Source organism: Musca autumnalis, unplaced genomic scaffold (assembly GCF_047663935.1).
Source record: "Musca autumnalis isolate F117 unplaced genomic scaffold, ASM4766393v1 scaffold_2, whole genome shotgun sequence".
NCBI classification, from domain to species: domain Eukaryota; kingdom Metazoa; phylum Arthropoda; class Insecta; order Diptera; family Muscidae; genus Musca; species Musca autumnalis.
This window is the reverse complement of record NW_027411755.1, coordinates 70921319-70936318: the sequence shown is the minus strand read 5'-3', so window position 1 is coordinate 70936318 and position 15000 is coordinate 70921319. Positions and strand designations below refer to the sequence as shown.

Below are 15000 nucleotides of genomic sequence, written 5' to 3'. Positions count from 1 at the left end.
AAAGCTACAATGGCGCAAACTGCTTTGTTTTGCATAAAGGAAAATTGCCTCAACCTTTTTAAGTTGTGAGTGAGTAAGACAAGGCTGCATTTTCTTGTCTCTCTTATTTTTGCTTGTTATCGAGGACGTACTATCTGGAATTCCTTTTAATCGAAGAAGTATACAATGACGATTAGACGACACCATTTTTAATTATTTGGCTTTTGCCTACTGTCGAATAGAGCCAGAAACCTAACACAATCTGTCACAAACCTTTAAGATAACCTGAGAGGCACAGGGCTACATATAAATTCAGGAAACTCCAAATATATGAGTATTAAGACCAACACCGAGCAACTGCTACAGCAAGAAGTCAAAGCTATGCCTCAGCAGACCAATTTTGTTATCTTGGAAGCTTAGAAGAAGATCCAGATATATGTAGATATAGAATCAAACGTACCACCTAAGCCGAAATAAGATCTATCAGATTAACCTCCAATCAACTTATATACATAGATCCAAACCGAACATGGTGAAAGACAGCTATTGTTGGCGCCCTATGCTCTAGTGAGTGTTAAAGGAATAAAATAATAAATAATCTGGGATGAAGTCTAGCTAAGTAATTATGTTTTAGGAAAGTTCGAAGATGATAAATGACAGATGTGCTACAGAAAAAACAAAAGGTAACAACAACGATAATGACCAAGGCTAATTGGAATTGCAGGAAAAGAATATATCAATACATTTGTTTCAAACGGAAACCGTGACAAGGAAGTGAAAGCCAGTGATAAAATGGAGAAGAACGACAATCATATTATCCCGTACGTTTGGATCAAGAGAAGTAAAGCCTATCCAACCATAGGACCAGGGAATAATGATTTCTTTGATGCTTTTAGAAGAAGCTGACCAAAGCCATTAGAGCCAGAATGAAGAAATCACCACACACTTACATCTACACCAGTGTATGACATACATGAGTCTGAGTATATCAACTAAACGTCCACTCTGCTGAGATGGTCATGCCAAGACTATATATGATGATAATTCCGCTAATAAGATATTCCAAGGCGAATTTCGTGACGCTTTTTCAAACTGGAGAAGAAGTGTAAAACGTATGAGCATTTAAAAATATCGCTTAGTTTCGAATTATAGCAGTGATCGTCCTACACTAAAATTCCCCGAAAAATATCTACATCGATATAAAAAATTTCGTACTATGTGGCAAATGGTGGCTCCATTAACGAAAATACTATTTGCCAAAACAATTTTTTGTGGGAAATATTAGTTTTTGTTAAATCCACATAGATTCAAATTATTTCTTTAAAGATCAGTTATACGTATATCTGTATTTTAGTTCTTTTTTATTTATTTATATATAGTATATAATAAAATTGGAAATATCCTTATAAAAGTCTCACTATTGCATAAGGATCGTATAATAGTCTGTAGTAGGTTAATGTTGAGGAAACACTCAAATGACAATTAAAACAATTTATACTATTTTCGCTACGGGGTAATTCAGTCCGAATCTTCTTTATATTCATAGATCAATATTGTAGACACGACCCATATTTAGAACAATTTATTTATCTTAACCAAGACACGAACTTTGAAAATGCTCATAACAAGTGCATATGTTAATTATAATTTATATTAGATGTCGCTGTTGTATATACTCTAGACACCAACCTTATATCGTTACTAAATGTTAACAGTTAACATTAGATGTCACTCTCTCCATGACATTATGGATAATGTTTGGAGAGTACTTCAAAACTTTATTACAATAATTCTAGGAATATGCTACTGGGAGTAACAAGTTTCGCTACAGAGTTTCATTCCGAATTTTAATTACATTTAGAACAAATTATTTATATTATCCAAGACACGAACTTTATGTCGTTGAAGATTCTCGCATCAAGTGCACATGTTTAAAATAATTTATGTTAGTCTCGCCATGACATAAAAAAGAAAATAAGTTTGGGAAGACCTTCAAGACATACATTTATAATTGAGGGAAATAGCCAGAGTAGATAATTTTTTGAAGCTATTTAAATTTGAAGTAGTATAAATTTCCAAACCTAGCCGAAACTTTCTCACAAATTTTCAGTTCTCTTCAGACAAAAACTCCAGTTGATGCCAGAGGTTTTTTATGATCTTTGAAGAACTCAATTTTGTATAAGAAACCAAATACAGCGCAGAAAGTCTTTCGAATTTATTTTTTAAAAAATCCACGAATATGTCTCTGGAAATAATTTAACTTTTGTAACCTCAAAGTGGTCTAAAATTTCAAACCTAATCCTCAAATTTAATATCTTACACCATATGTAAATTACTATGCATGGATGTATGTATCTAATCCACTGGTAAGCCTATTTTGTCTGCCTTCACATACTCATCCTTGCGGTAATCTCCTAGAAATATGATTCTTTGTATAATATGTGATGTGGTGAGAGTTTTTGTTGTTTGTTGGTTATAACAAAAGCCAAAAGGAAAAAAACGAGTTAACTCACTCTTGTCTTAGCATATCCGTTTTGATGCGTAGATGTCGTTGTTGTCCTTGCCGATACTGATGCTGTTGCTGATGAAGAATCTTGTGTTTTCACATCCGTTTCCGTTAAACTTGTAAATGTAGTACCCAATGCTGCTATGTCATTGCCGCCAGCGCCTGGCGATGCCTGTGATTCAGGGAAATTTGAATTACGTTTGCTTTTCGATATCAACGACAATGAGGGTGATGCGACGGGACAAAGGGGTTGTGGCGGCAAGGGTGGCGGTGGTGGTATATGCACTTCTTCTTCTGCTGCTGCACGCTGGGATAATGTCAGTGAGTTGGCTGTGTCGGTACGAACAAATTTTCTTAGTTTATTGCTGGTATTACTGGGTAGTTTAGTGCGTAACTTGGATGTGGTTGTGGTTGAAGCTGAGCTTGTAAGTGAATTTGCTGCCAAAGCTGTGGAGGATCTGCTATTTGACGATGATGATAGCAACGATGTTTGTTTTCCGCCAGCAACATCGCAAACAACAACATTTACAGACGTCGACGAGGACGACTGTTGTTTATGGTTGAATGATGAAGCATTTTCGTTTACCACCACAACATCGGCATTATCATCATCAACCTCGTGCACTTCATTGCCGTAGTCATGTTCATCATGCTCAACATCATCATCCTCTTCTTTACCATTTCCTATGAAAAATTTAGCTGGTTGACCTACACCAGCAACCCTTTCTTCTTCCTCCTCCTCCTGCACCACACCAGAGTCATTTTCAATTTTCGGCTGTTGGGTCGGCAAAGCCGTTGGCCTTCTCTCTTTAACTGGTTTCAATTTAGATGCAACCTGAGGATGTTGCAGATGCAGATGGTGTTTAGCCTGAATGTTACCATTCACTTTGATTGTGGTACCATTAGCCGCTGTTGTTATTCCAGCCCCTCCTCCGGTTGTTGTGGTTGTTGTCGTTCCATTCGTTGCAGCATTTCGTACTTTATTGGATGTTATGAATTTTTTATTGCTCCTATTGACAATGGCATTTTGACTGGATGTCGTCCCATTACTTGCGGCTACTGTGGCAACTTTTGGTGCAAAACTATTTTGATTATTTGCCACATTAGCTGGCTGTGTTGCAGGGTGATTTAGAATACTTTGCCTTTGACGCGGTGGTCTAAAACACTTTTGTTTTAGAGGGGATATGTTTTATTTGGTATAGAGGGGGAGGAGTTTTTGGGATTGAATTGTGTTTTTGAAGTGTGCGTGTTCAAGTGTGCATGTGTGGTTTATAGTGCCATAGATGGGTGGAGAAGAGTGCAAACGTGTTGATGTTTTAGTAACATTAAAGAAAGAAATAAGAGAGAAAAGAATTTGAAGTTATGAAAGGAATTCACATAGTAAAGAGTGTTAGAAAACTTGAAAACAGCTTGAATGGTGTTTGCGGCTTACCTCTGTGGATTTTGGTGTGAAAAATGTTGATTCATCCCTTCGTATATAGCGACCGATTTGCTGAAAAGAAGAGAAAACAAAATTATCAGATTTTTTTTTTTAGATTTTTAAAGTTACAAATATGTGTAAAGGATTCAGATATTAGAAGTCCTCGGCAAAGACCAGAGGAGTATAGTACTGGCTTAGCAGAGTGATAGACCTAGATAATAAGGACGCCCGTTTCAGAATTAGCGCAGAGTGTCACAGTTCGCCAGATATAACCATCATGTCAGCTGGTCTGACAAATAACGTCACCTGGGAACCTGTCGTTTCTCTTGGGTCAGACCATATCCATATAATTGTCTCCATTAGTAGACCGCCCGATTTCATCACCTCTGAACGCCGAACTTTCATCAATCATGGGAAAGTTAATTGCGTAGTTTCAGAGAATTTACTAATTACCGCTTCAGAGATCTGCTTAACCCTTCTGATGTTTGGGTAGCAGAGATGATCTTCCGACACATAATCACTGCTGCAGCAGCTCGATATATATCGGCTGGGCGAATACCCAAAGTGAGGCCAAATTCCCCAGCAGAGGCGACGGCAAATGAGCGTGATTAGCCTCGTCGAGCCAACTTCAGCGACCCCAGATTCAGGGAGCTGATACTGTATGTTAACAAGTTGTTCGGTGAGCATAAGCGGAACAAGTGGCTAAATCGTCTGGAGGAAAATAAGGGAAATGTGGGCAACTAACCGTTACTCTCGAACCCTGGAGAGAAATAAGAAAGATAGGACCTCGGTCACGTTTGGTGACGTTATGCTGACTGAATCGAAGATGTGCGGAAGTTAATTTAATCGAAAGTTTGTCGAGGTCGCCAGGATTGACAGGGCGAAGAAAAGAGTTCTTCTTCGCATTAGATTCCTTACTGCCGAGTTGGAACCACCACAACTTACAATGGATGTCATGTCATCAGGAACGCTAAATCATCCAAAGCGTTGAGCCCTGATGTAATTTCTATGGATGGCTTTCCGAGCAGCCGTTCGCTATATACCTGCTTGGCGAATACCCGAAGTGAGACCAAATTTCCCAGCAGTGACCACAGATTCAGGGAACTGGAAGTTAAAATGTTGGTCGGTAAGCATAAGCGGATAAAGTAGCAAGCTAAATCATCTGAAGAGTTGCAACATTGGCGCCGGATCAAGTGAAATGTTGTAAAAGGTTAAGACACTCTCGAATACCGGAAAGAAGGAATTTAGGTCCTCAGTCACGTTTGGTGAAATTACGCTGATTCATTATTTTAATCGAAAGTTTGTCGAGCAACTAAAGTTCTTAACCTGTCTCTAGCCACCCACATTGTTCCCGAAATCTGGAGAATGAACAGGGTGGTCTTACAGTCAAGTATGCTAGCAAAGGTCAATCGAACATAGATATCCAGTTGTGGATCATCAACATGGGTTCCGTAAGCAGAACAGCACGACAACAACGCTGCACGTAATCTCCACACATGTTAGTTGAGGACTCAGCCAGAGCAAGCCGAAAGCCTTTGATACCCTCAGGCACTCCACGCTAACTAAGGAAAATGAGCAGACTACCCTCCGGCCAAGTTTGAAACGTTAGATGTGTGGACGACAGTCCTATGTGGAATTCAGGAACAAGTTCCCCAAGTTATAGGTGATATCTCCGAAACTATTCAACCCCTACCTCTCCTCTATTAAAGCCGCTGCAGATGCCATTTGTGAAAGGCTGAACTCCTATTTGACTGATCTTACCACCATTTACCACACGAGGAATATGCTAATGTCCGCTACTAAATCCGCGGCATTTTTTGGCAACACATGGACTGCAGAGCTGAGCATTAAGTTGAATGTCATGTTTGACGGTAGCAGAATTCCGATCGCTGACTACACCTGGACAACTACACATTCGCCAGCATGTTCACATCGTCCGCGCAGGCTACAGCTATCAGCAACAAGCTGAGGCAGAACTTCGAGTACATATAAAGAAACCTTGTTGAATACACATAATGCGATAGGTCTGTTTGTGGTTCACGATTTCAGTAAATGCTACACGGTGGAAAATAATTTTTAAACCTGTCAAAATGCCGGCTTGAGAACTGCAATAAAATGCCTCCTCATGTCTTCAGTGAACCATCTGCATGAGGATACGAAAATTCTTCCAGTACAGCAACACGGTGACACGTACCAGTTGTAGTACTTGCTCGGGTGTTACCGTAAGAGCCATCCTAATCACCATATGGTGGATAAGACTATCCAGGAATATTAGGAGGGATCTTCATGTTCCAGGAAAAGAGTCGCAGATGCCATAAACAACTATCGTGTGAATGCAGTCCGCAGAGAACATCCCCCATCTGTCACAGGTGGGACTGGCTGGCTGGCAGGACAAATGGTGCAGTCATGTAAATTCCTATAGGGCAAGGATAGATAAAAACGTGCAGAACATCTGGCCAGCATGCGGCTCAGGCACGCAGGATACACTGCACCCTTACAACTGACCTGCCAAACCTACTATTCTAACTCCTGTAGCTTTGTGGTTACTGAAGATGGAAGCACCCACATTTCTAGAACTGGAAATCGATCCAGTGTCACATTTAGAAGATTAACAACAATATTCAGGGGTACTCCTTCATACACCTCTCACACTAAAGCTGTGGTTGATTTGTAAGGTACCGAATGTTCCAAAACCACCGTCCACGTGGTATTCATACATTGTTCATTTGGTTTGTCAGGAGCGAACCCCGGTCTTCGTCTTCCGAACGGATTGTATTGTATTGCCGCTTCCATATTATCTGTGTTAACCTATTAGTGAAGTCGTTTTAGAACGTCGGCATAGCTACAGATATCCCCCTTAATAATAATAACGGCAGCTTCTTGCCTTTCTCTTGGCCTTTTGGGGCGTGATTTTCTCTTTCTTGACACGACTTCCCATTCTTGTGATGCTTCTACTAGAGGTCCTTATACTTATGCTTTTTCTATGAGCTGGTTTATACCGGGCTAGGTGTACTTCGCTTATTTTGCATTTTAGAAGATACTGGTGTTGATAAAGGCTCTTCCTGCTTATTTGTAGCTCTTTTTCCGCTTTCTTCCAATTTTTGCGATAATCAGCCATTACATCGAAGACTTCCTCTAGTTCACTTACTCGCGCTTGAGCGTCTCTGTTTATGTTCCGCTGCTTGCTAATGACTGCTTTCATTTTCCGAATCACTGTTTGGAATTTCGCGGGTACTCCACTAATGAATTCCTCATCTTCAGAATGAACTCCTGTTCAGGAGATTTGTAAATCAGTACTGACCTCCCTTTTCGTGGTGCGCCAACGTTTGATTGTGGAGTTTCTATCACCTTTGGCGTTTCTGCTTCTTCAGCTCTGTTTCCTATTTCCAGATAGTTCATTGGAGTTCTTTTTGTTTTCAAACTCATTCGGAAAGCGTTTTCTGCTTCTTCTATGGTTTTGGGGTTTTCAATATTCAGCATTAGGTTGGTGGGTCCCAACTCAGAACCGTTAAGACCCCAAGGGTGGCTTTGCGAGCAGTGAGGTCTTCGCGAGAGTTGACACAAGGCCTAATGAGTACTTGTGTTCAGAGGTCATTAATCAGGATAAAATCATCTAAAACTGCAAGGCCAATTTAATGACACGACATTAACCTGGAAGCCATTTCGATCAGATGTCACTATAACTTACTGAGATAACAGAATGTAGTGTCTACCAGCCCGAAGTAATCTTGTCGTAATATATTCAGATCGTATTCCATGCTCATAGCTATGTCGTAATCCTGCCGTTGGTTGATTGGGGGAACCACGGATGATTATATAAACTGAAGGCCAATTTAATGACGACGAAATAAGGAGCGTTCCCTGAGTCCTAGCCAAGGTTTTATTGGCTAGGAAAACCATTTCGGTGAGATGTCACCTTTATATATTGAGGTAACATAATGCCGCGTCTGCCAGCCCGAAGCAAGCTCTTCGTAATGTATACGGATCGTATTCCATGGTCATAGCTATGCCATCACCGTGCAGATGGTTGATTGGAGGAACTACGGAGGCATCACTCTCCCGTTTGCTCTATCATTAGAGCAGGCGGCTTCCATTCGCCATATCGTGAGAATTATTACATTAACCTGGAAGACGTTTCGGTGAGATATTACTCTCACTTATTGAGGTAACCGAATGCCGCGTCTGAGAGCCGGAAGCAACCTCGTCGTAATGTATTCGGATCGTATTCCATGTTCATAGTAATGCCATCAAAGTGACGTTGGTTGATTGGGGGAACAACGGAGGATTAAATAAACTGAAGGCCAATTTAACGACGACGAAATAAGGAGCGTTCCCTGAGTCCTAGCTAGGGTGTTATTGGGACGGAAGACAGACACGACATTAACCTAAAAGCCATTTCGGCGAGATGTCACTCTCACATATTGAGGTAACATAATGCCGCGTCTGCCAGCCCAAAGCAATCGCGTCGTAATGTATACGGATCGCATTCCATGTTCATGATGTCATCAACGTGCCGTTGGTTGATTGGGGGAACCACGGAGGATTATATAAACTGAAGGCCAGTTTAATGACGTCGAAATAACGAGCGTTCCCTGAGTCCTAGCTAAGGTTTTATTGGGACGGAAGACAGACACTACATTAACCTGGAAGCCATTTCCGTGCGATGTCACTCTCACTTACTGTGATAACATTATGCCACGTCTGCCAGCCCGAAGCATTCTCGTCGTAAGTATACGGATCGTATTCCATGGCCATAGCTATGCCATCACCGTGCAGTTGGTTGATTGGAGGAACCACGGAGGCATCACTCTCACGTTTGCTCTATTATTAGAGCAGTCGGCTTCCATTCGCCATATCGTAGAATTATTACATTAACCTGGTAGCCGACTCGGTGAGATGTCACTCTCAATTATGGAGGAAACCGAATGCAGCGTCTGCCAGCCCGAAGCACTCTTGCCGTAATGTATTCGGATTGTATTCCATGTTCATAGCTATGTCATCAACGTACCGTTGGTTGATTGGGGGAACCACGAAGGATTAAATAAACTCAATTTAATGACGACGAAATAAAGAGCGTTCCCTGAGTCCTAGCCAAGGTTTTATTGCGACGGAAGACAGACACGACATTAACCTAGAAGTCATTTCGGTAAGACGTCACTTTAACATATTGAGGTAACATAAAGCCGCGTCTGCCAGCCGGAATCAATGTATACGGGTCGTATTCCATGTTTATAGCTATGTCATCACCGTGCAGTTGGTCCCGTTTGCTCTATCATTAGAGCACCCCATGTGGATGTATGCTTAGTTCAAAGGCGACTTCCATTCGCCGTGAGAATCTTTATCGGTCGTTGATGTTGTTTGTAACAAATCCTCCGCTTTCACCGTTTAATGTTCTGGGACTGCTTATTTAACTCGCAGCTTACCTACATATCTGCAGGCCATTAGGTTTTCCGCCTTCGACTGGCCCATCATAGTGGCTCTGAGCTTGGAGCCCTAGGTCCCTCCACTATAAAATTGAGGGTATATTTAGTTTGTCATTCCGTTTGTAACTCCCCAAAATAATCACTATTGGCATTAGCCAGAAATTCTATGTCCATTTTACCATTTCTGTTTGTCAATGGTTCCGATTACACAGAAAAAAAAAACTTACCGATAAATAACTTTATCAAAATTTGTATTTTTTAACTAACTAAATTGTAACTAAGTTTTTGAAAGAAGAAGAAATAAAAGTTAAGCTCGACTCTAACGAGAAATTAATGGAAAGTTATTACATTTTTAATAAATATCTACGTGAACAAAAAAAAAAACACTTCAAAAAACTGAAAATGTTTGATAAACACGTTTGTAAATACGACAATTCGTTTACCGGCAAAACATCAATCAAAAGTTAATTGAATATTTGAATTTGTTAATCAAATCGTTATCAATTTTCTGTGTATAGGTGTTTTGAGATTATTATTGTCTATTTATGCAACTTATTGCAATTTGAGAACTAAGTTTTTTTTCCAGAATGACAATGTTGTAGTTGTCATAACTACAGATTTAAATCCTAAATCAAATATAACAATAAAAGTAATACACCACTCTTAAACGAAACAATCTCAAAGTCTCTACCTACTCGTGTTATCGTCGTTATTTTATCTTATAAATGGGGGAGCGATCACATCATAGTGAAAATGCACCTCGTTCAACGTTTCTTCCGTGAGAGAAGTAGTCGCTGCTTTTTTTTGTATTTGTTTTACTTTTATTGACACATTAAAGGTGTCGTTGTTTTTCCAGCGAGTGTCGATGTCAAAAACACTTATTGTTTTTAATTGTGTTTGCTCGGTCGTTTGGTCGTTTAGTTCAAACACAATAAGAGAACGTTTTTCATTACAACGACATGTGTTTCAATGTTATCCAAACAATAATTACTTGCATCTGTTTTTTATTATTATGTAAATATTATTTTGTTACATTTCTGTAGGTGAAAATAAAACAATAATAATAAAAAAGAGACACTGTATAAGCATTGACTGATGATGACGACCTTCGGGTATTTGTACTAACTACGCCAGTAATAATACGAGTGAGAATAAGAATGAAGAAATGTGGAATTCTAAAAGTCAATAACATACTTTCCAAAGAAATTCCAATACGATTATCAGTATAGTAATATTATTGGAATTTCTTTGGCAAATATTTCTAAAAATTGTTTCTTCTCTTGGAAACAGAAAGATTTTCAATTGAAATTGAAAATATAATAAAAATGATAATTAAGTACTCTGTCCCAGAACCTGCACGAATCTACTGTTTTGAATTTCATGACAAATTTATAAAGGAAAATATTGTCAAAATATCAAAAAAGTAGACTCTTGCAGGTTCTGGAACAGAGCAAATGTGGAAAAAAATAACATAAGTAAATCCTATGAATTATTTTGTGATTCCCTGACCTATTGCCCTTTTATGTACAAATTTATTTTATTTCAGGGCTTTAAAATTAATAACTTATTGACAGTCGACATCTGAAGCTGTAGTAATAAAAATATAATTCCAATAATCTACTCCCCTTTTTTCTTTCTCCCCGACACTTTCCACATAACAACTTACCTACAGATGTGTGATTGAAATTCCACATAAAACTCCAATGGTAGTTAAACCCATAAACTTCAATGTTTGACATGACAACTGAGTGATTTCTAAATGGTGTCATCTGATGTCAATTCAAAGAAAAAAAAAAAAACAAAATGTGTACACAATATGCAGATATGAACCCATATACATACATATATTTTAGAAGCCTACCCCTTAAAATGCTTTCAAAATCAAACAAAAATCTTTCACGTATTTGATGTTCTTTAGAATATTGCCTAGAGGTTTATGTCTTATCGAATTGATAGATAGCCTGTTTTGTTGGTTCATGTCATGTCAATACGCGGAAGGACAGTATATAGATATCCTAACATTTTCCTGAGTTTTCTTTATGCCATCATTTTAAATTAAGTGACTTAATCAATGTCAAAAAAATAATAAAATCCCACTCTTACTCAAAGCAAGGGAAAAATGGATGGTAGTTGGTATGATAAGTTAAGGAAATATTCACAAATTGCAATTAAAGCAAGTAAAAAGGAATCAGCTTTGCCGAGAACAAAATATTCTCAGCCTATGGTTGTTCTGAAGAAATGGACCGACTTAGTCCAGCTTGCAGCAGGATCTAAGTTTTGGTGGTCATTCTTTTCGGTAGTTTTCGAGCCAAACAGCCAGTAGTATACCCTAGACAGACGGCCGCGTTACTTTGCTTTAACTGCTTTAATTCAAATTAATTCGTGCATTATCCACATTCTTAATGCCCAAAATCAAACTGACTTTATAATGAATTTAGGTATTTCAATATGGCAATACCGTAAAAGAGAACCCATATTCATGTAGGAGAGAGAACATGCTCTCAGACACAAGGAAAACAACAAATTGCAGGGCAAATAACAACAAAACAGTTGTTTACCACCAATCAGTTGTTTCGTAAATGCAGAAACTGTCGTCTGTCAGGCTAAAATTAAATGCAGATCTTAACGAAAACTAACGCTGCCGTCTGTCTAGTTTATTAGTTGGTCACCGTAGAATTTTTAGAGCTTCTTGGTCATTATGTCAGGTGGCATGGACATGAAAAAGTATATCGTTGTATTCAGAATCTAAAGTACTACCTTCCATGAACTGTACTTAAACGAACATTTGAGATTTCTGAAGGAAAAACCGGAAGAAATTGTCCAATATAGTCCATGTTCGAACTTGAATTAAGTTTGAGAGAAATATTACGATGTGCAAAGTTTGGAGTTTGGACAAGTATCTGTTATTGCCTTCGATAGTTATTGTGCCTACTAGTATGCTAGTTAAAATAGAGATGGGAGCGTGCCACGATTGTGACACTAAAAAACAACAACTAAAGCGTTTTGTATTCAGTTGACACTAAAATTCTTATGTTGTTTAGTGTCACGATGGTAATCCGCGGCCATTTCTACTAGGAAACATGGACTTATACACGAACAACATTAAATCACTTTAAATAAGACCACAAGATTTACCTTCGCAGCAATTTCAAAACAATCCCCGATCAGCCCATAAAGTACACCTAAACGTACATTTAGTCTTCTTTTGTCCGTATAGTCCTCTTCGAACTTGATTTAAGCGGGGTACACCATCAGTTTTGACTAGGGATACGCAAAGTTGATTTCGGTTAACCGATTATTGGTCGTAAAATGTCTCAAACCCGTAGTTGACTATTGACTGTGCGAAAACCGCATAATCGATTATTCTTTATCGACTTTAGAAAAATGGTGTCGAGTTTTAATCGTAGTTGACAATTAATCGTAGTCGACAATTAGTCGTATTTGACCATAATTCGTAGTTGACCATTAATCGCAGCCGACAATTAGCAGCAGTTGGCTATTGGAAACGGAAATGGTCAATTATAACCGGTTTTCAGTTGTAAATAAAAAATCGAAAGTCGACTTTTGGAACACTTTTACAAAATCGATTAAGCGAAACTCGAGTTTTATGTTTTAAGCGGGGTACACACGATCAGTTTTGACTGCCAGTTTTGCTCAAACAATCGGTTGCTTGCCAATGTGGCAGTTGACTTTTGCCAGTCATCAGGCAACCACAAAATATTTTGTGGTTGCTGGACAGTTTGACATTTATCGATATTTCCGAAAAATCGACAGTCAAAACTGATCGTATGTACCCCGCTTTAGATGAAAGCGAATAATCGAAAACCCGATTACTGCATTACTCCCTAGTCCCTAGTTTTGACTGTCGACTCTTCGGAAATATCGATTACTACCAAACTGTCCAGCAACATCAAAACATTTTGTGGTTGCCTGATGACTGGCAAAAGTCAACTGCCACATTGGCAAGCAACCGATTGTTTGAGCAAAACTGTCAGTCAAAAGTGATCGTGTGTACCCCGTTTTATGATGTCCAATATCAGTCACTGGGTGCCACCGTGGTGCAATGGTATGCACACCCGCCTTGCACGTTGAAGGTCGTGGTTTCGATTCCCCGGCCAGTCAACATGAAAATTTTCAACGGTGGCAAAATACCCCTCAGTAATGTTGGCGACATTTCCTGAGTATTTCAGCCATATAAAACTTCTCTACACAGTGGTGTCTTAAGACACGCGGACTCGGCGATAAACAGTAGGTCCCATATCATTGAGCTAATATGAATCGAGGTGCACTCATTGATATGAGAGAAGTCTCCCTTGTCCCGCATGGGATGTTTGTGGAACAATTATATATAATATCAGTCACTCCCTTCTCACTAGCCATTTTAGTTGGTAATCATCGATTTTATAGAGCTTTTGGACTATAATCTCAGAAATGTTGTGGGAGGTAAATGAAGGAGTTTGTAGATATAGTCTATATTCGAACCTAACCTATTTCTCAAGGAACATCCTCCCAAGGTTTGGCCAAAATCGGTTATTCTCTTTCACAGTTATCGTGAGCACTATTTTAAAGAAAAAATTTTGAACTTTTGATGGGGACGCATCCAAAGAAGTGGACGGTCCATCTTTGAACTTGATCTAGATTTGGAATAAGTTTTGACCAAATCGATTCATCTGTTGGGAGTTCTTGTCCACTTCAGCCAGACAGGGCTAACTCGACTCGATATAATTTGAAACGGATTTCTTTCAAAAATACTTTGAATCTGAAACGAACGATGAGGCACATTTTGATATTTGTTCGATAGGAACTTTTATGTAGAAAATTATATAATTTGTTCGATAACAACTTTAAATATAAAAAAGTTGTTCGTAAACAAATTTTCAGATAAAAAAGTTGGTCGATAACAAAGTTTCAAATAGAAATGTTTGTTTTCATAGAGAAAAGTTGTTCCATAACAAATTTTCATAGAGAAAAGGTGTTCGATAACAACTTTTCATAGAGAAAAGTTGTTCGATAACAACTTTTCATAGAGAAAAGTTGCTCGATAACAACTTTTCATAGAGAAAAGTTGTTCGATAACAACTTTTCATAGAGAAAAGTTGTTCGATAACAACTTTTCATAGAGAAAAGTTGTTCGATAACAACTTTTCATAGAGAAAAGTTGTTCGATAACAACTTTTCGTAGAGAAAAGTTGTTCGATAACAACTTTTCATAGAGAAAAGTTGTTCGATAACAACTTTTCATAGAGAAAAGTTGTTCGATAACAACTTTTCATAGAGAAAAGTTGTTCGATAACAACTTTTCATAGAGAAAAGTTGTTCGATAACAACTTTTCATAGAGAAAAGTTGTTCGATAACAACTTTTCATAGAGAAAAGTTGTTCGATAACAACTTTTCATAGAGAAAAGTTGTTCGATAACAACTTTTCATAGAGAAAAGTTGTTCGATAACAACTTTTCATAGAGAAAAGTTGTTCGATAACAAATTTTCATAGAAAAAAGTGGTTCGATAACACCTTATCATATAGAAAAGTTGTTCGATAACAATTTTCAAATAGAAAAATTGTTCGATAACAACTTTTCATATATCAAAGTTGTTCGCTAACATATTTTATAAAGTGGGGTACACACGATCAGTTTTGACTGTCAGTTTTGCTCAAATAATCGGTTGCTTG

At 38.4% G+C, this 15000-nt stretch overlaps 2 protein-coding genes across 13 annotated transcripts in view; one reads left to right on the top strand and one right to left on the bottom strand.

The window, feature by feature from the left end:
* The window catches only part of LOC141394063 (uncharacterized), a 917654-nt gene that overhangs the window by 241104 nt on the left and 661550 nt on the right, over positions 1–15000 (top strand). The window lies entirely within an intron of this gene.
* LOC141394064 (cGMP-dependent protein kinase 1) overlaps positions 1–15000 on the bottom strand; it is a 39521-nt gene that overhangs the window by 11388 nt on the left and 13133 nt on the right. For 8 of the 12 annotated variants that reach the window (XM_073967889.1, XM_073967891.1, XM_073967890.1 and 5 more), the window contains exons 3-4: positions 3918–3977; positions 2493–3650 (exon numbers count right to left, since the gene is read on the bottom strand). In XM_073967889.1, coding sequence (XP_073823990.1) covers positions 2493–3650; positions 3918–3977 — 1218 coding nt within the window. The remainder of the gene's footprint in view (positions 1–2492; positions 3651–3917; positions 3978–15000) is intronic. The other 4 variants (XM_073967900.1, XM_073967898.1, XM_073967897.1 and 1 more) reach the window with 1 other exon arrangement.